The sequence below is a fragment of the Oreochromis aureus genome, linkage group 8 (genome assembly GCF_013358895.1).
Source record: "Oreochromis aureus strain Israel breed Guangdong linkage group 8, ZZ_aureus, whole genome shotgun sequence".
NCBI classification, from domain to species: domain Eukaryota; kingdom Metazoa; phylum Chordata; class Actinopteri; order Cichliformes; family Cichlidae; genus Oreochromis; species Oreochromis aureus.
The window spans coordinates 395,964-420,989 of NC_052949.1; the positions used below are offsets into that span (position 1 = coordinate 395,964).

Consider the following 25,026-nt stretch of genomic DNA (forward strand, 5'->3'; position numbering starts at 1 on the left):
AATCATTTACTGTTTATTCCTTACTGTGAAGCACTCTGGTATACCCCCTGGTTTTAAACATGCTATATAAATCATTTTATTGTATTATATTGTTTTATTAGTCAATACATACCATTTTTACCAGGTCTTTCTATGTAACATGCTCATGTATTAGGGCAATGGACAGTAAATTTGTCAAATAGTGCAGTGGAGTGAAAAGTACAAGTAAAATAATATTTTTTCTTTACCTCCCACAATAGTATAGACAACTGAGGACATGAGGATTGAAGACTAACAAAATCAGGAATGTAGAAGGCAATTCAGGGGCAAACCTACCTGGGCGAGGCCATGCTGCCCGAGAAATTTAAGAGTGTATACACCAGGGGTGGGCAATCTCAGTCCACGAGAGCCGGTGTCCCTGCAGGTTTTAGATCTCACCTTGGGTCAACACACCTGAATCAATGATTAGTTCGTTACCAGGCCTCTGGAGAACTTCAGGACATGTTGAGGAGCTAATTTAGCCATTTAAATCAGCTGTGTTGGTTCGAGGACACATCTAAAACCTGCAAGGACACCAGCCCTCGTGGACTGAGATTGCCCACCCCTGGTATACACTCACTTTTGTCTCCTGAAGAGTCGATCCCACTTCAAGGGGCAGTAACACTGTGAATATCAGCGTGAAGTTGATATGAGCTTCTGACCCTCCTTCATGTAAGGAGAAGATCAGCAGGCTGATGTTTAACCAACATTTAAACATTTCACTGTTTACAGCCACCCCACCCTGTGAGGCTGATTCCAAAGCACAGACAACACCTGAGTCAGAACAGAACTGATTCACATTCACATAGGCCTACCATCATTCGCGCTATCTAATAACACCACCTTTAAATAAGACCACCACCCCGGTCGTTCATATTTCAGTCACGATTTTCTGCTCATCAATTCACATGCCTGTGGTCTCAGGGCTGAATAGCACACATTTCCCATCATGCTTCACTGGGTGATTTCAAATGGACCAATCACCTTCCCATTACACTGACAGCAGTGTGTGTGTGTGTGTGTGTGTGTGTGTGTGTGTGTGTGTGTGTGTGTGTGTTTGTGTGAGAGAGTGAGTAAAAACACATTCACCTCGGAGCAGCAAGCTACAGCCACTCAGCTCTCAGAAATGAGCCATGTTGTCATGGCAACATGGCAGCTGAGAATTCAGCATCCCTGAAACACGTCCAACCTCCAGTGGTTGTTGGTTCGATTCCAGATGAGCCGGGCCTTTACAGAGAGCCTTTCAGATTAAATGTACAGAACCAGATGAGAAGCCCCGCCTCGACGTGAAGATCCCTGATCTGATTGGATGAACTGGGTGTAATCTTAAACTCTCTGGGCTGGTTTAAACAAACAGATCAGAATAATCAGGTGGATTCATGGAGGAAACATACCTGACTCCAACTGTACTGATCGCAGGTAAAGAACTCAGAGGTCACATGATTAAGTGAACAGAAATGTCATATGACACCTGCTTTTTCACGTTTTTGCATCCTCACCAGATGAAACTGTGAAAGATGGTCAGCACGAACACAACACCTGCAGCAGGTGTTGTCTTACCTGAGAGCTGAGGAGGGAAAAACAGCAGGTTAGCCGTAGAGGTGTGTCCGCGTGATCTCGGGATTATCCGATTGGTTAATAGGAGGCGCTTCTGTCTCCTTGGAAACACCCCCACTTCCTCTGGTGAGAACCAGGTATCAGTGATCTGCAACTATATTAGCAACATTAGCATTTGTTAGTGTTTGTGTGTGTGTGTGTGTGTGTGTGTGTGTGTATGTGTTTGTGTGAGAGAGTGAGTAAAAACTCATTCACCTCGGAGCAGCAAGCTACAGCCACTCAGCTCTCAGAAATGAGCCATGTTGGTTCTTCCTATACTGGTGGGGGCCAAAATCCAGGTCCCCATGGGGTTGAAGGCATTTTTTACACTCAAAATGTGGTTTTAGTGTCAGGGTTACAATTGGGTTATGGTTAGGTGTATATAGGAGGACACCTACTCTGTATCTGTTTAAGTATAAGAGCCCTTTGTTTAAGTGGACCGCTGGACTCCTGGCACCAGCTTTAGGGAGTCGTTTACAGGGCCACACACACACACACGGTATTCTTTGTTCACATGTATTCCTATGTAAGATGTCATATGTTAATGAACTTATGCATATTCATGTAACCTCAATAAAGAGCAGTGCTACGAGGAAGCTGACGAGAGCGACTGGGGTTCGAGCGGAAGGAACGGCGCTCGTCACAGTTCTCTCCCTCGTGCACAAGATCAAACAAAGAGCTCTGCTTGGTGTCCAATGCTTTTTACTGTTGTAGTAGAATTGTCTCGTTCCAGCGGTGGGTCTGTGCCAGGACAGACCTATCATTAGGTTTAGGGGAAGGGTTAGGCTTTGATCTTTGATGGTTCGGGTAAGCGGCTAGGGAAAGCATTATGTCCCCACGAGGATAGCAACACCAGACGTGCGTGCGTGCGTGCGTGTGTGTGTGTGTACCTTTGGGAAACGATGATGACAATGATGGTGAAGAGGTGAAGAATGATAAAACGGCTGGACGAGAGGAACAACTTCAACTGCTGGACGCTCCCACTGAAACCACAAAAAAATTAGGATGAACTTCCTGTTCCACCAACACAGAGACACACACAAAGACAGGTAGACAGGTGCTGGTGCAACCTTCTGTCGGAGAATTTGTCCAATTAGAGCCCTCCTGGCCCTGCCTGACCTTTGTGCTGTGTGCAGAAAGAACTGGAGGACTTTCAGATGAAGCTGCTGACAGAATAAAATGAGGACCTGAACTCATCATCCTCTTATTGAAAAAGGATTTTTCATCAAGGTGAAGGAGCTTTCGGAGATCCATTATCACTATGAAAACTAAAACTCCTTCATCCATCGTCCACGTGTGAAAACAGACGAGTCAGAGCACAGAGGTCCAGATCTGTCAGCGAGCTTTTCAGTCCCGGCACAGAACTTCAGAACTCTCTGCAGCTCCTTCATGTCTCGCCACCATTTAATGCCGCTGTGCAGGATTTCAGACAGTTTTCTTTGTTCGACACAAACATGCTTTGAAAAGAAAAAGGACTTCAGAAGGTCTGCTGATAAGATGTTAAATTCTGTCACTGGAGTTTATGCAGAAAGAATTAAAGAAGAGCAGCACAAGATAATTAACACGACACCGATAATTAACAGACAATTATTCACTTTGCCCTCAGGGATCATTAAAGTTTCATCTTATCTCCAGACTGCAGAGGAGGCCGAACTCACTTAAAGACACTTTAGATCAAACTGAAGAAGTGATGTGAGGAAATAATGTCCTTAACCCTTTCGCTTCACATATAAATCAGTCACTCTCAGGGACAAGATGAAACATGAGACATTAAAATAAAGGAAGGTCTTGTAATCAGTCAGCGCTGCTCATGATTCAGCTCATTCACTGTTGTAATGTAATTGAAATGTAATCACTTTGAGCTAATTAAATTCCATCCAAATGCTGATATGAGAGGGGATACGTTCAGACATATTTGCTTCACTAAAATAGTGTATGCTGAATATATAGCATCAGATAAAGTCAACATATAAGAAAAACTGTTGGACTGATTTGCATGTAACACAATGAAGCTGTCGCTACGTCTGGACACGCCTCATTCATTCAACAACCTAAATTCCAGACAACGCTTTTGATTGGCTTCCTTGTTTTAAACCAGTCAAATCCTTCTGCATTGCTCTGTGTGACCTGACTCTTCCATGGCAGGGCAGGGGGTCTTCAGCGCTGTTAATTCATCAATAATGTCGTTAATTCAGAGGAGACTCCAGCGTGACTCTGCAGAGTAAAATGTTTCCAGCTGTGAAAAGCTTTCTGTCACTTCCTGCTGAGGCTTTGTGCGGTCTGCACTTCTGCTGTATGAGGAAGTGCGGGACTACCTGAGAATTCTGGGAAGTTCTCACTTTTCTTTTCTTTGATAATTATTATTATTTGATTATGACGATCTGCCATAAACAAGAGAAGAAACTGTCAGGTTTATTTATTCGATTATTTTCTAGTGATCTGTGAGCGCATCAGCACCAACCACCCAATCTACCAAGAACAGTGCTAAATATGAGTGGACGGGCAACACCAACAATGATTATAGAGAACAGCTTCAAACAGAGGAGAGGGAAAGGCAGCCATTGTTTGATATTAAAAGAAAATCTTCCACCAGACCACGATGAGGATGGTGTAGGGCAGGGGTGTCCAGCTCCAGGCCTCGAGGGCGGGTGCCCTGCAGGTTTAGATCTCACCCTGGGTCAACACACCTGAATCACATGATTAGTTCATTACCAGGCCTCTGGAGAACTTCAAGACATGTTGAGAAGGTCATTTATCCATTTAAATCAGCTGTGATGGATCAAGGACACATCTAACACCTGCAGGACACCGGCTCTCGAGGCCTGGAGTTCGACACCTGTGGTGTAGATACTTGGGACAGATTTGGAGGATTCGTTCAACAATGAGCTACTCTATTAGCAGCCTGCGGTAGGAAACTGAAACGTGTGTAAGAGCAGGATGTGCAAACAGACACAAAACAATATTTACAGACAGATCCTCTGCACGTTAATACAATTTCAACATGGGAGAACTTTCAATTTTTAGAAAGTGCTTCTGGTTTCTGCTCCTGTGTGAGGTTCCAGGCATTTATTAAGGTCAAAGGAAAGAACCTGACACACAGTCACCTGTGGGCACAATTAAGACATCTTTTGTTAAATCCCAATTTAATTCAATGCAAGACATTATCGTAAGATTCAGACAACAATCTAACTTCAGATCTGCTGTAGTTCAATCTGCGTCTGCATTTTGACATTGAATAAGTATGTGATACGTACAATACCTGGAGACTGACAGAATAAAGTGATACTGCAGAACTCTGTGGCTGCAGATTAAAAGCGAGGCTCAGATGATCTCTTTGGGTTTTATTATGTCTGCAAAACCACTGTAAAAAATATCTTTACTACCTGTATGTGTCCTAGTATTAGGTGACTGTTCTCCTCCCACAATAAATACGTATGCAACAAGGCCGGGAGTAAAAATAATATCAAACTCACAGAGATGTCACTGTTTTAAACGATAACTAACACCAAAGTAGCTGCGGCGTTCCCTGCATGTTGGTAATATTTTGCTACATTTGACAGCAGCATTCAAATAAATCCCACCTACACACAATGAATCAGCTGACAAAGGTCTGACAGCACCGGTGATCAGTTCAGGTGTGTCACGTTACCTGCATCAGTTGTGCGTGCTCAGGTATCCACACAGCTGGGGGGTAGAACACCAAAGGAGGCATGGCCTGATATGTTGCAGCTGACCAGCTGGCCAACCACAGCCACTGGGGGGAAGGGTCAGTGCTTACAGACAGCCAGGGTGTGGTGGTGGTTACCATGCCAGCTGGCTGACCTTTAAACCTGGTGACTGGCAGCATCATGATGACATCACCATCTGAGTGGCAAATGGGCCAATTAGGGCTGAGCAGTATGATCACATGGGTCAAACTGTACGCTAAAAGAAATGAAAACAAAACCAAGTGAATGCAGGTAAAGCAATCTGCAAATAAAAAATACACAAAAAGAAAACATAACAAACGAGTCAAACCCGAGTTCAGAATGAAAATGTGAGCACATGCTTTCAACAGCCATCAATGCGGGACATCAGCTTCATCAGTGCAGACTCAAAGTGACACTTCCACAGAAACACTGCATCTTCATCTAAAATCAGTCCAGACAGATCACGTATCACTACCAACACCTCTGAACTCAAACCAATAAATATTTAAAAGTTATTAAAGAACAAAATGTTAAACTGAAGTCTCAGACTGGTGTTTGAATTCCACTTTAATAATAGAGTATAATTCTACTGTTTTTTACTGTTACATTTAGTATACTCTCTTCATGGAAACCATTACTGATCCAACTGATTATCAATCCGATCATACTGATCACCTCAAAATCATCATCACATCTGTCAGAGTCGTGAGTGTAATTTCATTTTGATGTGGTAACGTTTGTTTGGAAACATAAACCATAAAAACCATTTCAGCTCAGCAGGAAAGAGAACCACGAGCATTTCCTGTTCTTTGACACACTGATAAACCTTTATCGATTTATTGATTGGTGTAGGAGCCATTTTTTGGGGTTGTTACCTTATGTGTGCCACTAGGGGTCACATTTTGTGTTTTACGATATGGTGTGTCTATGTGAACGTATTTAAGGTAGACGCACATAATTAGCGGCAGGTGTGCTGTTGTTGGGAAGGAGCAAACGGTTTGTGACCCCTGTGCTGTTCTGATAAATGGTGTTGGATGAAGAGAACTGTTAACAACAAATGCAACTGATGGAAGTGGAATAAAGATGTTAAATGGACAAGATAAGTACGGCTGGAGTTGTTGGACTGTAACAGGTTTCATTCATAACAGTGGCATCGCGTCACCCCCGCCAACAAACACCTCAGTGGCTTCAAGCGTAGGCTTAGCCTCTACAATCAGTATCAGCTAAAGTTTCTTTCTACTGAATCCGTCCAACCACAAACGGTCACAACGTGTTTCCGACTGATGTTCTTCACAGGTTCCTCTCTGTCTTCCTACATCTTCTTTACCACGGACACTGTTGGCAGCAGGAGTTTAGGTCACATGATCAACTACAGATTCAAACATTTTCCTTCACTGATCAGTTATAAAAACTATCATTTTTATTATAATTTTAATTGATCAATCATCAGTCACATTTTATAATGATTGTAAATCAATATATGATCGTTGTTATTAACAAATGAATTTTATTATAAAAAGAAAATGAAATTTTCTGTAGCAGCAAAGACACTCACACTGAGCTGTAAGCCGTCATATTGGATTAAATGAATCCATTTTTATTTCAGTCATCTCTGCTCTGTTATCATTTATTATTTCACTAATGATTTTTACTCTTGGATGGTTTTTTTCACATTGTATATTGTAAAGTTCTTAAAGTAACCCTGAGGTTTCTCACACTTGGATTACAGATTATTGTTTGGACTCAGGTATTGATCAGTAATTACTATAAATATCATATTAGAATTAGGAACCGTGAAGTTGGTGCTGTTAGGCCAACACACAGGCATGAATGTAGCTGTCGAATCTTTTCTGAATAGTAACGTTCAACTGAAAAATAATCACTTAATATTATTTTATATTTAACGTGACGGTGAACATGGTGTCCTGACACACACACACACATATTAATGACAGAGTTTGTGTGTGTCTGTTTATTAAAGTCAGACTTAAATAAAAACAAACGTGATGAAAAATGTCTGAAGTCAAAGTCTTTCAACAGCTGGAGTCTCAGAGTCCAGCTGTGACCAGCTGCTGCTGAAAAAGATGATGATGATGATGATGATGATGCAGACCTGCAGCTGACCGGAACATCACGGTAAATCCGGTAAGAGTCACCTACCGACCCGCGGAGCTCCTCCGGCGTTTATCCGGTAAACTGCTCCTCGCACCGGCGGGACCGAGCCTCTGCTCTCCGGTCACGTTCCTCGGGCTGCAGCTCGCGGAGGTCCGCAGATCAGCCTCCAATACGGTAAAGGTGAAAGCACGCGCGCGGCATGACGTGAAAATACCGACAGACAGACGCAGACAGACCCGACGGACACACCGCGCGTGTCACTGCGATGCCTGATGGTTGAAAAACACCGGAGCCCGCGTGCAGCTCCGCGTCGTCACGGAGTCTCCCCCCTCCCCCCTCTGTCCGGTACAAACGGATTTGAGCTGAGCTTCTCTCAGATCAAAGAGCCGCTCCCCTTCACGCGCGTGTGCGTGTATTAATCAATAATCCGTAAAAATCAGGAGGTTTGAGTTATTCGGGGTTATTGTGAGTTTGTGGTTTCACTTTGTCCTCCTGATCAGTTTTACTCGCATCTTTTCTTGGGTCTCGTTTCTGTGCTCGTGTCTTCGGTCTCCTCCCACCTGTTTGTTTTGCTCACCTTGTTTCCGCTTCCATTGTCTGTTTGTCGTTAGTACTACTGTGTTTCGTTCTCTTGTGCCCTGTTTTACTTTGAAAGACTGTTTAAGTTTTGCTTCCTGTCTTCCCCCGGTACTGATGCCTTTCACCTGTGGCTACTTCCCAGCACTTCCTAAGTTAGCCAACAGTTTAACCTGCATGTTCACTGAAATGGGCGGGGCAGGAGCAGGGTCAGGATCGCCTTCCAGGGGTTATCTAAAACTGTGATTGTTCAGATGCTGCCACACTTGCCCCTTTGATTCTGATTTTTTTTTTTTTTTTTTTTGGCCTGTCCCGTTTGGTTCTTTTACCATTAGAATTATTGTCTAAAGGCGAAGAAAGATGCCCAACGGATTTACTTTACCAAATGGACCATCCCAGCCTTGCCGTAATGGTCTATTTGATTCACCTTTTATTGTTTATTTTATTTTATTTTCAGTTGCTAAATACGGGACAGACTCGACTGGGGAAAAGAAAGGGGAGAAAGAAAGAGGGAAAGAAAACAGCGGGGAAGAGGGACGGGATAAAGGGCAAAAAACAAAAAACAACAAAATAAGCAAACAAAAAATACATATATCAATCACCTGGATCACCTGTTGAGAAAGAAAAAAGAGAAAACAAGCAGAAGAAAAAGAAAGAGCAACATAATAAACAACATCATGATGATCTATGGGAATATGACAGTAAATACTAAATATTAAACATTATTGTGCAGCACGTAAGATCGACAGCGCACAGTGTGCTTTGAGGTAGGAGCCAAAAAGGGTGTAGTTTGTGTGTGTGAGCACCCGTGTGTACACCTGTGAGCATGAGCGCGCTTGTATTTAAAAGGTTCCTTCATGTAATGATCTGCTAGAGGGTGTGGGGGGCCACAGCCCCGTCCTCCAGGGCATGAAGCAGGTATGGTGGAGATCCAGGCTCCAGACATCCAGAGGCCCTCAGAACACAAGAGACCAAGGAAGACCAACAGAGGGGCAGCCGCGCCACTATCCCAGAAAGAGCTGAGGAGAGCCCCAGATGAGGGGTCACTCAGCAGCCGCGGAGCAGAAGCTAGGGGGGGTTGCAGTGACGTGCCCGTGAGCTCCGCCGGCAGCCAGCTGTGCCTGAGTGACCGAGCCCCAGGCCGAGAGGCTGAGGGCACCCCACCCCCGAAGTGGCCCGAGTGAGCCCCAGGCTCCAGACCCCGACAAGCAGCCACCAAGGAGTGAGCCGGTGTGTACCTGGGCGCCCATCCATGGACACAAAGAACCACCAATACACCGATGTCTGAGGGCGTCTGCCACTGGCAGGGGGAGTGGTGGGGGGAGATAGACCTCCATACCTTGGAGGGCCTGAGATGTCCCTAGAGAGGTGGCGTTTGATACCCAACCTGACATATAGACACAGACATACAGGCACACACAGATACAAACGTCCATTCCCACCCTCATGCTCTCATATGCAATTACTCAACACTCACCCAACGTGGAGACAGACATAGAGAGACACTGTACACACAATCACACTCCCCAAGCGTACTCTAAGAACCGGGTCTAGGTACCCTTGCCCCTGGAGGGGGAAACTGCACCCAGACCCAGGTAGTGTTACCCTTTTCCCTGGGGTGGAGAGAAGCAGACTGCCTAGACTCGGCAGCAGCAGGGAGGCCCCACATTCCAGACCCCAATCGGACGGCCAACTCCTCCTCCCAGCCCCCCTGCTCCAGCAGGCAGCAGAGAACGGGGGTGTGAGAAGACTCAAAACCTCCCTCCGCCCGCTCATATGTAGTGTTGATGTATGTGTGTTCTAAGGTGCATTTAAAACCCAGGAGGGCATGGAGCTACCTGCCAGAGAGCAGCAGGTAAGCGCATAGCCCCTCCTGATAGCCCTCAATGTCTACCCCGGGTTGAGCCCTCCAAGGAAGATGCTCCTGGGGAATCCTCCGACGCCCCAAGCCTGTTCCTACCCCCACACCAATCATAACAGCGATGGTGGGACCAAACTATGACCCCCCACCCCCACTAGGTGATGGAGCTGAGCAATTGATCTGATGTGGTGGCAGAGGCTGTATCAAGACTAATGTAATCTAATAGATAATTTCTATATTGGTTAGAATTAAGATTATTTTTATTTTTCCAGTTCATGAGGACTGTTTTCTTGGCTATGCATAGGGCAGTGAAAACCATATGGGCTATATTCTTTTCTGTAGTGACATAATCTAAGCTGCCCAACAAACACACTAAAGGGGAAGTTAGAATGTTACATTTCAGACACTTCGATAAGTCTTCACATATCTCGCGCCAAAACTTCTGAACTGGTAGACAGAACCAAAGAGCGTGGATATAATTGTCCGGTGAATTGGTTTGGCAGTGTGAGCAGTTGTTGGTAGATGTAAAGCCCATCTTGAACATCCGATGACCTGTATAGTGCACTCTATGTAGTATTTTGTATTGAATTAATGGAAGACTGGGATTTCTAATTAAATGAATAGAACAGAATAGCATAGAATAGAATAGAATAGAATAGCTTTTTATTGTCACTGTTACAAGAACAGTGAAAGGCAGTTTGGCATCTCTCCATGTGTGTGGAGTACACAATAGCGTAAGTATTTACACAATAACAGACAAATTTACATTTACACAAGAAAGATATGTACAAGTTATACATACACCTGCAAACATACACGCACATACATACATATGTATATATACATATTTGCATCCGTACATGCATACACACACATATTTCCACATACACGCTTACATCTATATACATACACATACATGCCATCTAACTAGCAGGTGCATTGAGAGGTGCAATGTGATCAGTGATATTGCACATTGAGTGTGTGGGGGGATGATATTGCAAAAGGTTTAAAAGGTTTTTAAGCAAATCTGAGACCAGAAGTTTTGGTCTAAGTTAACTGATAAAGCCACTTCCCATTTTGCAGTAGGAAGTGATATTGATTCATCTGTTTTAGAAAGCATTCTGTATATTTTGGAAAGTAATTTTGGGGTTTTAAGAGTAAGAAATTGTACCACACTTGGTGGTGTTTGTAATTCAACTTGACCCGGTTTAAATTTCTTTTTTATTATGGATTTAATTTGTTGATATTCTAAAAATCTTTTCTTGTTGATCCCATATTGTGTAACTAGTCTGTCAAAAGGAATAAAGTCTGTTCCTTCTAATATATGTTCTAAGTATTTGATTCCTTTACCACTCCAATCTGAAAAGTTTATCATATTATTGTTTTGTAATCTGTCAGGGTTGTTCCAGATAGGTGTACATTTGCATGGGATTAATGAGGACTCCGTCAATTTTAGAAACTCCCATCATGCTGTCAGAGAAGAGCTGATGCTGATGCTTTTAAACCATTCATGTCGTTGGATGTTTGAGCTGATAAATGGTAGATCTGAAATCTCTAGATTATTGCAAAGTGCTTGTTCTACATCTATCCAAGGTTCATCTAAGAGGGTATGTTTTAGCCATCCTGAGATAAACTGAAGCCTGTTGGCTAAGAAGTAGTGCTGAAAGTTAGGTAGTTCTAATCCTCCTTTATCCTTGGTCTTTTGTAGTGTTTTTAAGCTTATACGTGGGGGTTTATCTTTCCAAAGGAATTTGGACATATATGAATCTAGAGATCTGAACCAATCTTGTGGCGGTTTAGTTGGGATCATTGAGAATAAATAATTTATTTTTGGTAAGACCATCATTTTTATAGCGGCAACCCTTCCCATGAGTGATATGGGTAGACATTTCCACCTAGCCAGATCACCTTCTACTTTCTTTAAAAGTGGGATATGGTTTAATTTAGTTAGATCTGCAAGCTTGGGACAAACATTAATACCTAAATATTTTATATTTCCTGATTGCAGTGGTGTAGAAGAAGAATTATGGAAGGAGCAATTAATCGGAAGGACTGTAGATTTTGACCAGTTAATTGAGTAATCTGATATTCTTGCAAAAGAGTTTATCAATTCAATCACCCCAGAGATATTGGTTTGTGAATTTTGGAGAAAAAGTAACACATCATCCGCATAAAGGCTGACTTTATATTGATTCTGATTTTTGATGTTGGTGTTAGTCAGGGGTGGGGGAACTCAGGCCTCATGGGCCGGTGTCCCTGATCCATCACAGCTGCTTCAAATGTCTAAATGACCTCCTCAACATGTCTTGGGCTGTGTCCCAATTCAGGGTCTGCACGCTTGAAGTACGCACACCACGGCATTACGCACGGTGCGCACTACAAGCACGGGAAGTGCGGAAGTGAGAGGCTTGTGAAATGGGACGGTCTAGCCTTCGTCGTGCTGTTCAGGTTGCCTAGCAACCATGATACTAACCGCGAGAAATGTTTCATACAGCTTTGTGTGACAGAAATGAAGGAGAAAAAATGTTTTGTTGTTCATTCATTTTTGTCATGACATCACTTTGATTAGTTGAGACCACAGGACTGTAAAACATGATAGTTGGGCTTCATTTCTGTACTGAACAGTCATTTCAAGATTAGTTAGTAAATAATAATTAGCTAATGTTGTTCATGAGACTAAAGTCATCTCACTGTGGTAATGTTAATATAATATGGACAATATTATATGTATTGTCATATATATATATATATATATATATGTATACACACACACACACACACACACACACATACATATATACACATACACATACATATGAGCTTGAACTCTGGGTCAAAGATGCAAGTAGCAGTTAATTATATTTCCTATCACCTTAAATCTTCACTCAAAGACAAGTATCTCTGACAGTGTATATACAGATGTATTATATATAAGAGACAAACATTGTTCTTTCAATATGTTGGCATTACTAAATTTGGCTCAATGCTTACATATATGTGTAAAAAGAAAATGTACGAGCTGTGATAACTGTTGCTGATAGAATGAAGATCAGACTGATATATTAAATATTCCTTTATTGGGTGAGAAAATCAGACCATGTCATAACTGCTTTAAGTCATACAGAATAGATATCAGAGCCTTAAACCTGCTGACTTCTGCTAAATGGGTCAAACTGGGCAGAAACTATACAAACACACAACATCCTTATAGAATATGATGTAACACTATAGATCAACTTACCTCAGAATATATAAAGCATATAAAAAAATTACAGAGATATGATGCAACAAACACAGCAGTGCTACTAATCCAAAATACTCAAAGCTTCATAGAACTGAAACAAACATTTATTTTTAGCTCCATTCTGCTGCTGATACATACTTTAGGTTTCTGAATATTAAACTTGTTGCTGCCTTTCATAGTGTGTAACTTGAAGGCCCTGAGTACTTTCTCCCACACTGAAAACACTGGGATGATCACATTATTTGAACATTACCTAATAAGACTGATTCAGGACAGACAATTAGTTATGTTAAACTTTCCTAGCAGTCCTTCACAAACAGGGAACAGTCTGTCTATTCTCTCCATCTGTCAGCTGCTGCTGGCTCTTCCTCCTCCTCTTCCTCACACACTGCTGAGTTTGTCCTGGTGGATCATCAGGGGTGCAAAGCCTCACAGATGATGTGCAGCAGTGGGTCCCTCAGTCTGTCCTCACTCTGGACACTTTGCAGTCATCACACATGGAAATCAAATGTGTGATAAGCTGCAGGATTCAAACACAAGTGTAACTTATAAATACATGTTCATACTTTTATTCCACAATCAGAGAGAAAGAAACAGAGAGAGAGTGCAGGACAGACAGACAGGTGACAGTCTCAGGTGTACACACTGCTACAAAACAGCACAAGAGAAGGAGGATTTAGTGTTTGTGTTATTACGAGTGCTAAACAAGAAGAGTTCCCAGATGGTCCAGTGGACACATGTGTGACTCCTGTGATTAAAGCATCTTTCTTTCAGCTTAACGAGTGAACCGTCAGCTCGCTCAAACACACGTTAAAGTCCGTTTGGCTCGACACCACCGAACAGAGGCAGCAATATAACATAGCTAACATTAACAGTGCAGTGAATCCTGCTTGTGCCGTCATATTCAGGACTGCAAACCGAGCAGCATCACTGACTTTCAGCTTGTTGTGTTTGTGGATATATGACTGACTTTAATTATCCATAAAATCATCACATTCTCTGTAAGATATATATATATATATATATATATATATATATATATATATATATATATATATATATATATATATATATATATATATATATATATATATATATATATATATATTTGACCTTAAAGTAAAGGCTTTAAAACCAAGTTACCGCTGAAAGTACAAACATCACTAATGTCACATAACTTTGCCGACATGTGGTCAACAGTAATGTTTTAATGTTCTTAAACATTCGCACATAAATAAGTGACATCATATTCAGTACTTACTTTTGACAGTTCACTCTTGCCGCTCTCTTCTGCCGTATTTTGCGGCAAAATTATCCACACCCACCCACCGCGCTATGGATTGTGGGATATATGGGGCCCGCAAGCGTGCAATCGGACCACGCTTGATATTTGGGGAAATCGACGGCGCATTTGGAGTACACTTTGAATTGGGACAGCCGTCGTCGCGTGGCGGTGACGTACTCGCACTTGAAATGCGTACTTCAAGCGTGCAGACCCTGAATTGGGACACAGCCTTGGAGTTCTCCAGAGGCCTGGTAATGAACTAATCATGTGATTCAGGTGTGTTGACCCAGGGTGAGATCTAAAACCACCCCTGGTCTAAGTGACTTCAGAGAGTGGCGCTATGCCCTGGGTATGCTGACCTCGCCTCATAGTTCAGATTGGGTGGCTGTAGCTGGTAGAGCAAGTCACCGACTAACTGGAAGGTTGGTGGTTTGATACTTGTTTGCTCCAGTCTGCATGCCAAATATCCCTGGGCAAGATGCTAACCCCACGTTGTTCTCTGATGCATCCATCGGAGTGTGAATATTAGAGAGAAAGAAAAAAAGTTCTTGCGTGAAACGTTTTGAGTGCTCAGAGTAGAAAAGCGATATACAAGAACCAGTCCATTTAACATGCAGATTACCACCAGAGAACAGGAAGAGCCACTACGACTGACCTTTTAAAAGAAAAGGAAAAACTCTCCACATGTGATATTTTTTCAGGTATCTGTGAATGTTTACATCCTCCACTCATTCATTGTTGTTTTTCATGTATAAAGATAACTTAAATACACAATCAATGAAGCTTTAAGACAGAAAACAGAATCTAACCCAGGGCTGGGCAACTCCAGGCCTCAAGGGCCGGTGTCCTGCAGGTTTTAAATTTGACCCTGCACTGTAAACCCGAATAAGTTACCAGAACTCAAAAAAATTGAGGCAATCGATTGCCTCAATTTTTTTGAGTTGATCAACTTAAAAGTCAAATTTTTCCAGAACATAAAAGTTTGGATTACATGGTACTTGTATCTTTTGAGAACGGTCAACTCAAATATGTGCAGTTAATATGACTTACAGTTTCAAGTTTACAAATTCAAAGGAATAAGTTCACAGAACTTATAAAAAATAAGTACACAACCACAACATTTTTATGTTAACAAAACTCAAATGTTTATTAGTTTGTGTTGCCATTATTTTAAGTACACGTTAGTCAAATATGTTGACTACTTGATACTTAAAAACATGTGACCCAAAACTTAAAATTTTTGAGGCAATTGATTGCCTCAATTAAAATGAGTATCAGTAACTTAATATGCAAAAGTCATAGACATCTGCCATTGAACAGCATCTTGCCTGCTCCCTTTTAGCACATTATGTTGAAATTAAATAAATTTTTTTTTTAATTAAATAAATTAAAAATAATTAACAAAAACATTTATAAATTAAAATAAGTAGACCAAAAATTGTTTAGTCAGGAAAACTGTCAGAGTAATAAAAAATAATGCCATATAATAATAAATAATATCAAAATGTGCCTTTGGCTCTCTGGCTAATATCTGAATAAGGCAACAGGGCAGCAATTTGAGTGAATTACAATGCTATTTGTTTTACATTAACCAGTATCAAACAGTGAAATTTAGGTCATCTTGCGCAGCCCACAATGTTTTAGAAATAGTATTACGAAAAACATTAAAACATACAAAACATTAGTGTTGCTGTGCATTATGTTAATGAAAACAAAGGCACGTTGTATAGTTTGGACCTATTGGCTGAACACCTGTCGAGTAATGCAATAACGTTTTGAGGCATTATTTAGATAAAAGGAGAGAACTTTGAACTAGCCTTTTATAATGCTTTACCCTGCATCCTTCTTTCAGATGAGTTCCTACATAACCAAGTCATTCTTGAGGGTCTGTAACCTGGGTGACAGTTTACCCCTTTCTAGACCAAGTAAAATCTTTTGAGTAAATTCTAAAGTGTTGGTCAGGGCTTTGGGGTAGCTGAGGTGAAGTGCATAGATCAGTCCAAACATTACCAGGAAGGCTTCACCAAATCTGGGGAGACTGACCACGGCATCAATTTCAATGACGACAGAGGTTTTCACAGGTTGGTAGTGAACTGGACTTGTCGTGTCATGGTCACTGATGACAGTGAAGAGGGCCACTTCAACACCATCAAGCTCCAACTCATGAGATTCGTCCTGAATGAATGAAAAAGAGATACTAATCACAATCTAACCCAAGAAATACAACAGACGACATATAATTTCTCATTTTACCAACTCCCGTTGAGATCCAATACCTCTTTTACAAGGGAGACCTGGGTCTCACTGTAAGAGGTGAAAACAGAAGATCCATGTTCTGCACACATAAATCAGCTAATTCACCAGAGAATCAAGTGGTGTGAGATAGACTGAAACTAAGCTAAAGGAAATACACAGGAAAATGTTTTACTAAACACCTTATCACTTTCAACAAAACACCAATTCAGTTCATTCGTAGTGAGGAGACAGAAAAGACCATACATGGAAACCGTATGGGTAGACTAAACAAAGGTAAGTCCAAACAGTGCATCAAAATACATGTTTGTACTTTGATGCACTGTTTATATACACAGTAGTATCTGTTAGATACTTAAGGACACTCACAGTGCAGGTTCTGAAAAATCCAGAGACATCCTCACGCAGACAGACAGGAAGGGCGTGGAGAACGGTAGTGTGCTTGGTGTGGATATCATGGATTTCCTATTGCCAGATAAAAACAGAATACTGGTGAGTTTACTGAACAACAACAACAACAGTCAAATCAGAACATATGTCCACAAATAACCTGTTCACATCTTTAATACAGTCAGACAAATAGCAAACACAAAGTGGACTAATAGCAAAATTCAAAAAGCTCATTTAAATCATTGAACCTGTCCAATGTTCCACTGGTTCAACCTATGAAATGTGTAACAATCTATTATTACCTGTTCATCGTGCATTCTTAGAATTTCAGCCAGGGCATCTGCTGTCTTCCCAGTTTTTGATGCCTTCTGTCTGAATAAGGTCATCAGTCGAGGAAGATGGCGGTCAAGTTCAGCGTAGAATGTATTGGGCAGGTTCTGATTTGTAATCCGCTGAAACGCTGCATACAACTACAGCAGAAGGACAATACAGTTCAATTTGAAGAATCTCGCACACCTTTATAAAGCAGCAAAAAGCAAAAAGCTGCCACATGAGTAAGAATTACAATTTTCATTTTAAAGAGAGCTGATCCATATTACCTCAGGCTCCATTTTTAGAGCAGGCCAGAGGTCCAAGAGCTCCTTCACTGGTGGGCAGGACATCACTATGGTTTGTCTGCGCAGGGGAAATGTGGTCTCCATCAACTTTCTAATGAGGGGCAGGTTCTTCTCAGCCTTCTTGACTTCTTCAACAATTGCTTGCCTCAACTGGTCAAGGCTTGAAGGATCCTTTCCTTGGGGAAAGTTTGGTAGGAAGTTGACTTCTGCTCGCTTGGGTCTGTTAATGTTGGAATGTGAAGGTTCATTATCAGGATTACTTCTACTTCTTTTTCCAGCATTAACAGTGACCTCCTGACATCCAGCCCGTCTCATCTTGGTCCTATAATTGCCCATCATTTGTGCTATACCTACAATCCTTATATGGACATGTCACTGTTTCATGATTTTTCAAATGCTTTCTGAGATGACTGAAAAGGCCTGTTTCAGAAAAGGGTTGCTGAAATGTGCATAAAGGGCATTTAAATAACACAGGCCTCTGACTCTGCTCTGCACAACTGCTAAGTTGTGCTGTATGATATCTTGACAAATGAGTACTCAGTGCATTAAGTGTCTGAAATGTACAAATGCAATCAGTGTAGAGGCATGGAAGAGGGCTGATTCGGGAATAGTGGCTGTGCTGCAGCCTGTAGTGTCTAAATAACTGTATTCTGGAGGTGAAGGAAGCTGCGCACAACTTACACTGCCAGATCATGTTGGAAACAAAACAGAACTCCTTATACTTACAACTTAATATAACAGTTAAGTTATATTAATAAGTGATAAATAATAACAATAAGTGAATTACTATTAGCTCACAAAGACATGGTCATGGACTACAGCTAACACTGCTTTAAAATGGCAACCTGTTTTCCTCAAAACAATTTGTTTTATATAGAATAGAATAGCCTTTATTGTCATTGTACAGGGTACAACGAAATTGGAGTGCCACTCCCTTGGTACAAAAAAATATAAGAATCTATAGGTGGAAAATAGCATAAGTAAAGTTGGTTTAGTAGTTAGTTTAACATATTTTTAAGACAACTCGAGAGAGAGCGAGAGCGAGAGAGATGATTGGTAGCAGAATTCACAAACAAAATGAATTACCTGGTATCTTTATCACATCCCCAGTTCTCTTCCTTGACTCTGTCTTAATTCTTGAAGCTGGAACAGAGAGATCCAACAGCATAAACTGATGAACAATTAAAAAGCATCCAAACGGTGACAAATTATAAATACTTCCATTTATAATTTTTCCCTGTTAATGATCTTTTCATTTAATCCCCAAAGTGTGAATGCATCTCTAGTCAAGATACTAAAGCCATCGAGCAAATATTACAATACTGAAGACAAGCAGCAGCACTTGAACTTTAACGGTACGGATAATTCAACAACAACGCCATTTCTACAAACTAAAGCGTTACTGATGAGAGGTTCCCCCAAACATGTTATTTGAAATTATTTAATGTGCATACACAGTTAATGTCAAAAATGTCAGGCTCCTCATCACTGCTTCTCTCTCTGAACGAGTCTGGTTGTTTTGATTGACAGGTTTGTTTTTTAGGACCTTAGTGATCCAAGAGTGCCAATTGGTTGGCAGAAGTTGATTGACAAGTGATTCCACTAATTAGGCAAAGTGAGAGGAGACGATGCGTGCGCCCTGCTCTTTCATTGGCCCTCTAACTCTGGCTTGTGAACAACGTGGCTCGTCAGAGGAGGTGTATTAGAAGGATGAGTTTCCCGATCATTCTACGGCCTAAAGTGACTGATATATATAAAAAACACCTATCGAGACCGTCGCTCAAACGTCTAATACACCTGCACCACTTATTCGCACATATAGTTTAAAATATAGCGTTTCTAACAAGAAAACGGCTTGAAAGCACTCTCACTGCAGACAGGTATCTCCGCTGTGTAACTGCAGGGACAACGGGCTTGTTTGGACCCAACTATTCTGAGTCATGAGAGGGGGTTTCAAAATTTAGAGAGATTAAAACACTTTGTTTCAGACTAGGCGATCGGGCGCCACCTCTAGAACAAGTAGTATCTAACTTTTTAAACAGCCTGCAACCCTCATTACAACAACTTAATGCTAGCTCTGCAAGCGCAAAGTTTCCTTCGGGGAGAGCAGCAAAGCACATAAAAAACACGGACCCGACATTTCTGCTATCCTTTTCGACACGCACCCAAAATACAACTAAATATTCATATTTTAACAATAAACTAATATCAACATTGAAAACTTACTGTAAGTCCAGTGATGCTAGTTGCTGCCGTTAGGTCCAACTTTCTCCAGTCGTCCGTGTTGCCTCTTTGGTGCTGTTTCCCGCCCATATACCTTTACTTCTTCTGTGTTTCGTATTTTTTTCAAAATAGCGGTAAACGATCAGTGTATAATGCTCATTAGCGCCGCCTTCCGCTTCGGAGGGTGAATCAGAGATTAACTCGGAATAAAAATTGATTCCTGCAGCTGCTCAACACTTATGGAAAAAATAAAAAAAAAAAATATATAGGATACATTGATAAGACAATGAATATTAAAATAAATACATTTTTTCTTCCACTAATGCATTTAAGACAATTTGATTTTACTTATTTGGTGAAACACTTTGAGATTTTATTGTATTTTAGCATGTGCTACATAAATTAAGTTTATTATTAAATCCTACCTACTTGAAACAACAAAAATAACAGGACTTTACCATTCTTATATGTCCTAACTTAACTGTGTTACGTTGTGCTTAAGTTATGATTTTAAGTGATGCTTTCTTAAAATAGAAATAGTTCAATTCAATCAAAAATTATTAGTTTCATTTACTCAAAAAGAAGAACATGTTACACGAACTTGACATATTTAAGTTAACAGAACTTTTTAAAGACTTTGAGTATACACTACTTAATCTATTTAATTACTTTGAACATTCGGGTTTACAGTGTGTGTAAGCACATGATTAGTTCATTACCAGGCCTCTGGACAACTTCAAGACATGTTGAGGAGGTAATTTGACCATTTGAATCAGCTGTGTTGGACCAAGGACACATCTAAAACCTGCAGGACACCGGTCCTCGAGGCCTGGAGTTGCCCACCCCTGATCTAACCCAAACTTTTTGGCTTCTTTAAAAATAATCTGCCAACATTCACAGATTCTTGGTTCAGTGTGTGTCTTTTTTCCATGTGTCAGTCATCGAAAAAAATGTCATATGACGAAGTAGATCATAGCGGCGATCATCTCCTCTGAAAGGTCGACAGTTAATCCATCTGTCAATATCAGTGTGTGTTTGCAGAGATTACAGCACAGCCGTTCGACTCACAAACAATTACTGATATCAGGTAAAACAAACACACACTCGACGCCGGAATATGTTGGATTAAATTGTGTGTGTGCTCAGAAAAAACTCACACGTACAGAATATACTGTCGTCATTATCGCACTAATGGGTGTATGCTTGTGATCGACACACATGCACACACAGGTCTGATAAATTAGTACGGCAGTATTTTATAGTGATGTCACAGATTAAATCTCAAACAGAGTATGACTGAGGACATAAAACTTTAGGGATCAGGTGCTAAATTGTATCTATTTTGTTCTTGTTTTCTGTGATAGAAACTGAAATCTGAACTCATCACTATTTTAAAGGTCAAACTGATCCCTGTGGATAAAATGAGGAAGTTTACAGGAACCTGTTTTCGGTACATGATCTGATTTTCTGAGACAAATCTGCACAAACTGAAACTCAGCCTGAAGCTTAATGACTGGCAGACTTCAGAAATGAATAAATGATTTTCCCTGGTTGGCAGCAGAGTGGAGCTTCACCACTGATTTAATTAATTCAAATTAGCCGAGGATATCAGAGAACATTTAACCCGTTTCATGTAAAACTGCTAATCCCTGGTGGAGGTGTAAATGAGACTGAGGCTTTGCATTCATAAAAAAACCTCACTCCAGCTGAAGGCATGGGTATTAAAATAAACTTCACATGAGGCAGTGAAACAAAGTCACAGAACAAATATTTATAGGAACTAGGACAGATCAGCACAGAAGAGGATAAATAAAAATCATGTCCTGGGAAATGCAGAGAAGTCCTCCATACTAACACTTCATGTGTTTATTGATCACTTGGAGTAACGTCTTTTAATCAGGTGAAAAACAATCAAGCAGCTTCTCGAGCAACAGCAAACTTCATTCAACATTTCCTTCACGTCAGTGAAGAGACATTTTGGGCACTCCACCTTATCAGTATTTCTGGATTGTCTTGATCAGCTCTGTGGGATTGGTGTCAGGAGCGCTTCGCGTGACAGACCCCTGTTCTCATATTGTTGCCCTGTTGCTGCGATGGTAAACAGTTGATTCTGTTCGTCTGGATGTTTTCAGTGGGAGAAACATTTCGTCACTCATCCAGGTGACTTCTTCAGTCTCAGCTGACTGCAGGTTTCCAACCTTATAAACGGCACCTTTACACAATGACTGACACCAGCCCACTGAATGAACAATGGGCTGGGAGGTCAGTTCCTTGATCATTAAATATACAAATTCTCATGGGCATTGATCAACAACTGCGGTTCTGTAACTGCACTCTATCGGATAGTGAGAACAGCTGAGAAGATCATTGGAGCCTCTCTCCCCTCCATCACGGACACCTATCACACCTGCTCTGACCGCAAAGCAACCAGCATCATGGAGGACCCCACACACCCCACACACCCTCTTCACCCTGCTGGCTTCTGGAAAGAGGTACCGGAGCGTCCGGGCCCTCACTGGTAGACTGAGGAACAGTTTCTTCCCCCAGGCCGTCAGACTCCTGAACACTCGGTGACTAGACGAACACACACCCCTTCATAAATCAACTAACCACTGTTTGCACAACCCACTGCCACTGTTGCAATTTTCTATTGCACTGTTGTGTTTGTGTCATTTTGGGCATTTTCTTTTTTTTGGAGTTTTTGCACACTTGTCTCTCACTTTATGTAGTCCTGTGTTGATTGTCTGCCATATGTAGGAATGTTGGAGGAACGTTGTCTCGCTGTGTACTGTAACACTGACCATGGTTGGAATGACGAGTTTGCCACTAGAATTGACTTGACTTGTGCTTCGCTGGCCGCTGTATCTGTGGGGACGGTGTTCGCTGTGATGCCCAGTTTGTAGAATAAATCAGTATAGGGACATACAAAAGTTTAACACAGATGACAACTCACACTGGGTTAAAGGCCAAAGAGAAAAGATGTGTTTTTAAAAGCGTTCTAAAAACAGCAAGAGACGATGCCTACCTGACCTCCAGAGGCAGCTCCTTTTACATTTTAGGAGCCAAAAGTGCAAAGGCTGTGTCTCCTGTGGATTTATAAAAAGTCTCCGGGACAGTCAAAGCTCCTAGTTAGCAGATCTAAGAGTACGTGATGGCATGTAAGGGTGAAGCAGGTCCATTTTCACACATAAATGAGTAAATGCTGTTTTTTTTCATGTGGGGCCAAATAGGAAAGGTCAAAGAATACAGCTGGAGCCACTGGATTTAAAAAGCATCACCTCAGTCACTTTTCATTAAAATTAAGATTAAAGATAATTATTAAGATAAAATTCAGTGCTATCCACTCCCTGATGGCAGTGAACAGAACCGCTATGTTTTAAAGGGAAATAGACTTGACATCATCAGCATATACAGTCAGGGAAACATGATTTTGTAAGTTTGCCCACTAACAAAGAAATGATCAGTCTATCATTTCTATGGTAGGTTTATTTGAACAGTGAGAGACAGAACAATAACCAATAAATTCAGAAAAATGCATTTCAAAAAAGTCAAATTAATTCATATTTTCATGAATGAATGAAACAAATATATATAATGCTTTGGTGCTTGGTGGCAAAATCTTTGTTGCAATCACAAAGGTCAGTTTTACATGTCAGGGGGGATTTTGTCCCAGTCCTCGATGCAGATCCTCTGCAAGTCATTGAAGTTTTGTGGCTGACGTTTGGCAACTCGAACCTTCAACTCCCTCTACGGATTTCCTAAAAAAATGTCAAAAAACGTTAAATGAGAGGGCGTGTCCAAACCTGTGACACACATTTGTACATATATAGTGTTTGACACTGTTAGACAGAAGCCGTGCACACGGCAGTCTTGATGTGTTTTGCACTGCAGCTGTTTGGGAGCTGCTTCAGAGGATAATGAGCATAGAGTTAATGATGCTTTTGTTTACCTTTTGAGTCCTCCGACCTCCAGCCCATGAACATGAGCAGCTTTCAAAAGTGTTTCGTGATAATATTTCACACAGAAACAGAAACTCTGAAATGTGTAAAAAATCGTTTTCTTTGTTCCTTCTCCTCTCTGAGTTTGGCAGTTTGTCATTGTTTTAAATGACTGCTGGTCATACACACTGCAACACACACTAACAGATACACACACACACAGTGTTAGTGAGGGGTGAAATTGAGTTGTTTCAGTCTGGAGACTGAAACTAAAGAATAATAGAGAGAGAGAAAGCATGAGAGAGGCTCAGCTATTACACTGAAGCATTTTCAAACCTCCTATTTTCCTCTATTATCCTCCATCTCTCGTCTATCCATCTGTCCCACGCTCACTCTGTTGTCATGTTGTGACGATGAAAGCTGTTTAAATAGCTGCAGTCGGCATGGCAACACAAAACACACCCATTACCCCGAATGTCAGCTAGAGCTGATTAGTTAAAGTGTTTCCAAAAACACAATTATCTTCTTTTCCTCCTCTCCTTTATGGTCTCCATGGAAACAGCATGTTGTACTTTCACGAACTGTTACCATTGTGATGTATCATCCTAATTTATGAGCAGGATTGGTGTTTACACGTGCAGATCTGTGTACAGGTGAATTTATTCAGGCCAAAAAGCCACTTGCTGTTTTCCTGGTCATTTAAACACAAACTCAGAGCTGAAAATCAACAAACACAGACAGACAAACCACACAAAACCACTCGAACTGTCCTGAACAGAAACCCACTGGAAGGTTCTCCCATTTTAGCCAGCCAGCATCTAACCAACCATGCCTCAATTACAGAAGTTTAGGTAGCAGGCCTGAACTGGTAATCAAGCACACCGGGCATTTTCCCAGTGAGCTGCTGCTGCTGCACTATCAACAGTACGAGCAACAAACTGCTAGCCAGGGCTCACAGTAACAGGAGGCTGCTCTCCGGGTCAGGGACGAATTCCTGGCCCAAGTGGAGGAGTTTAAGTATCTCTGGGTCTTGTTCACAAGTGATGGGAGAAGGGAGCAGGAGATCGACAGACAGATTGGTGTACTGGTCTGTTGTGGTGAAGAGAGAGCTGAGCGTAAAAGTGAAGCTCTCAATTTACCGGTCGATCTACGTCCCTACCCTCACCTATGGCCACGAGCTGTGGGTAGTGACCGAAAGAAGAGATCCCGAATACAAGCAGT

The 25,026-nt window shown here is 41.4% G+C and overlaps 2 protein-coding genes and 1 long non-coding RNA gene across 6 annotated transcripts in view; all 3 read right to left on the reverse strand.

The window, feature by feature from the left end:
* LOC116318188 (transcription elongation regulator 1-like protein) overlaps positions 1-8,278 on the reverse strand; it is a 93,198-nt gene extending 84,920 nt beyond the window's left edge. Inside the window, exons 1-5 of one of the 4 annotated variants that reach the window (XM_039616490.1) lie at positions 7,464-8,278; positions 5,659-5,744; positions 5,264-5,478; positions 2,505-2,597; positions 1,579-1,729 (exon numbers count right to left, since the gene is read on the reverse strand). In XM_039616490.1, coding sequence (XP_039472424.1) covers positions 1,579-1,729; positions 2,505-2,597; positions 5,264-5,464 — 445 coding nt within the window. In that variant the 5' untranslated portion in view covers positions 5,465-5,478; positions 5,659-5,744; positions 7,464-8,278. Of the gene's footprint in view, positions 1-1,578; positions 1,730-2,504; positions 2,598-5,263; positions 5,539-5,631; positions 5,745-7,463 lie in introns of those variants that run through there. The other 3 variants (XM_039616489.1, XM_039616491.1, XM_039616492.1) reach the window with 3 other exon arrangements.
* A 7,272-nt stretch (positions 8,279-15,550) lies between these two features.
* On the reverse strand, positions 15,551-19,986 carry LOC120441437. Its single transcript, XM_039616507.1, has 6 exons — positions 19,871-19,986; positions 18,731-18,787; positions 17,627-17,864; positions 17,330-17,497; positions 17,007-17,102; positions 15,551-16,559 (listed from the first exon to the last, which is right to left on the reverse strand). The coding sequence occupies exons 3-6, from the start codon at positions 17,726-17,728 to the stop codon at positions 16,245-16,247; spliced, it is 681 nt and encodes a 226-aa protein (XP_039472441.1). The 5' UTR covers positions 17,729-17,864; positions 18,731-18,787; positions 19,871-19,986; the 3' UTR covers positions 15,551-16,244.
* A 3,487-nt stretch (positions 19,987-23,473) lies between these two features.
* Positions 23,474-24,436, reverse strand: LOC120441440. The gene is made up of 3 exons (XR_005614089.1): positions 24,142-24,436; positions 23,817-24,005; positions 23,474-23,625 (listed from the first exon to the last, which is right to left on the reverse strand). It is a non-coding gene; the product is annotated as an uncharacterized LOC120441440 (long non-coding RNA).
* Between the last annotated feature and the right edge of the window lie 590 nt (positions 24,437-25,026).

Bases quoted from the DNA above. Each gene is read 5' to 3' on its own strand.
- LOC120441437 (XM_039616507.1), bottom strand. From the start codon at position 17,728: ATGGAGACCACATTTCCCCTGCGCAGACAAACCATAGTGATGTCCTGC. The intron at 17,103-17,329 runs GTAATAATAGAT...ATCTGGCAATAG, and splicing joins TAAGAATGCACGATGAACAG to GAAATCCATGATATCCACAC. The intron at 16,560-17,006 runs GTGAGTGTCCTT...TCATTCATTCAG, and splicing joins GATTTTTCAGAACCTGCACT to GACGAATCTCATGAGTTGGA.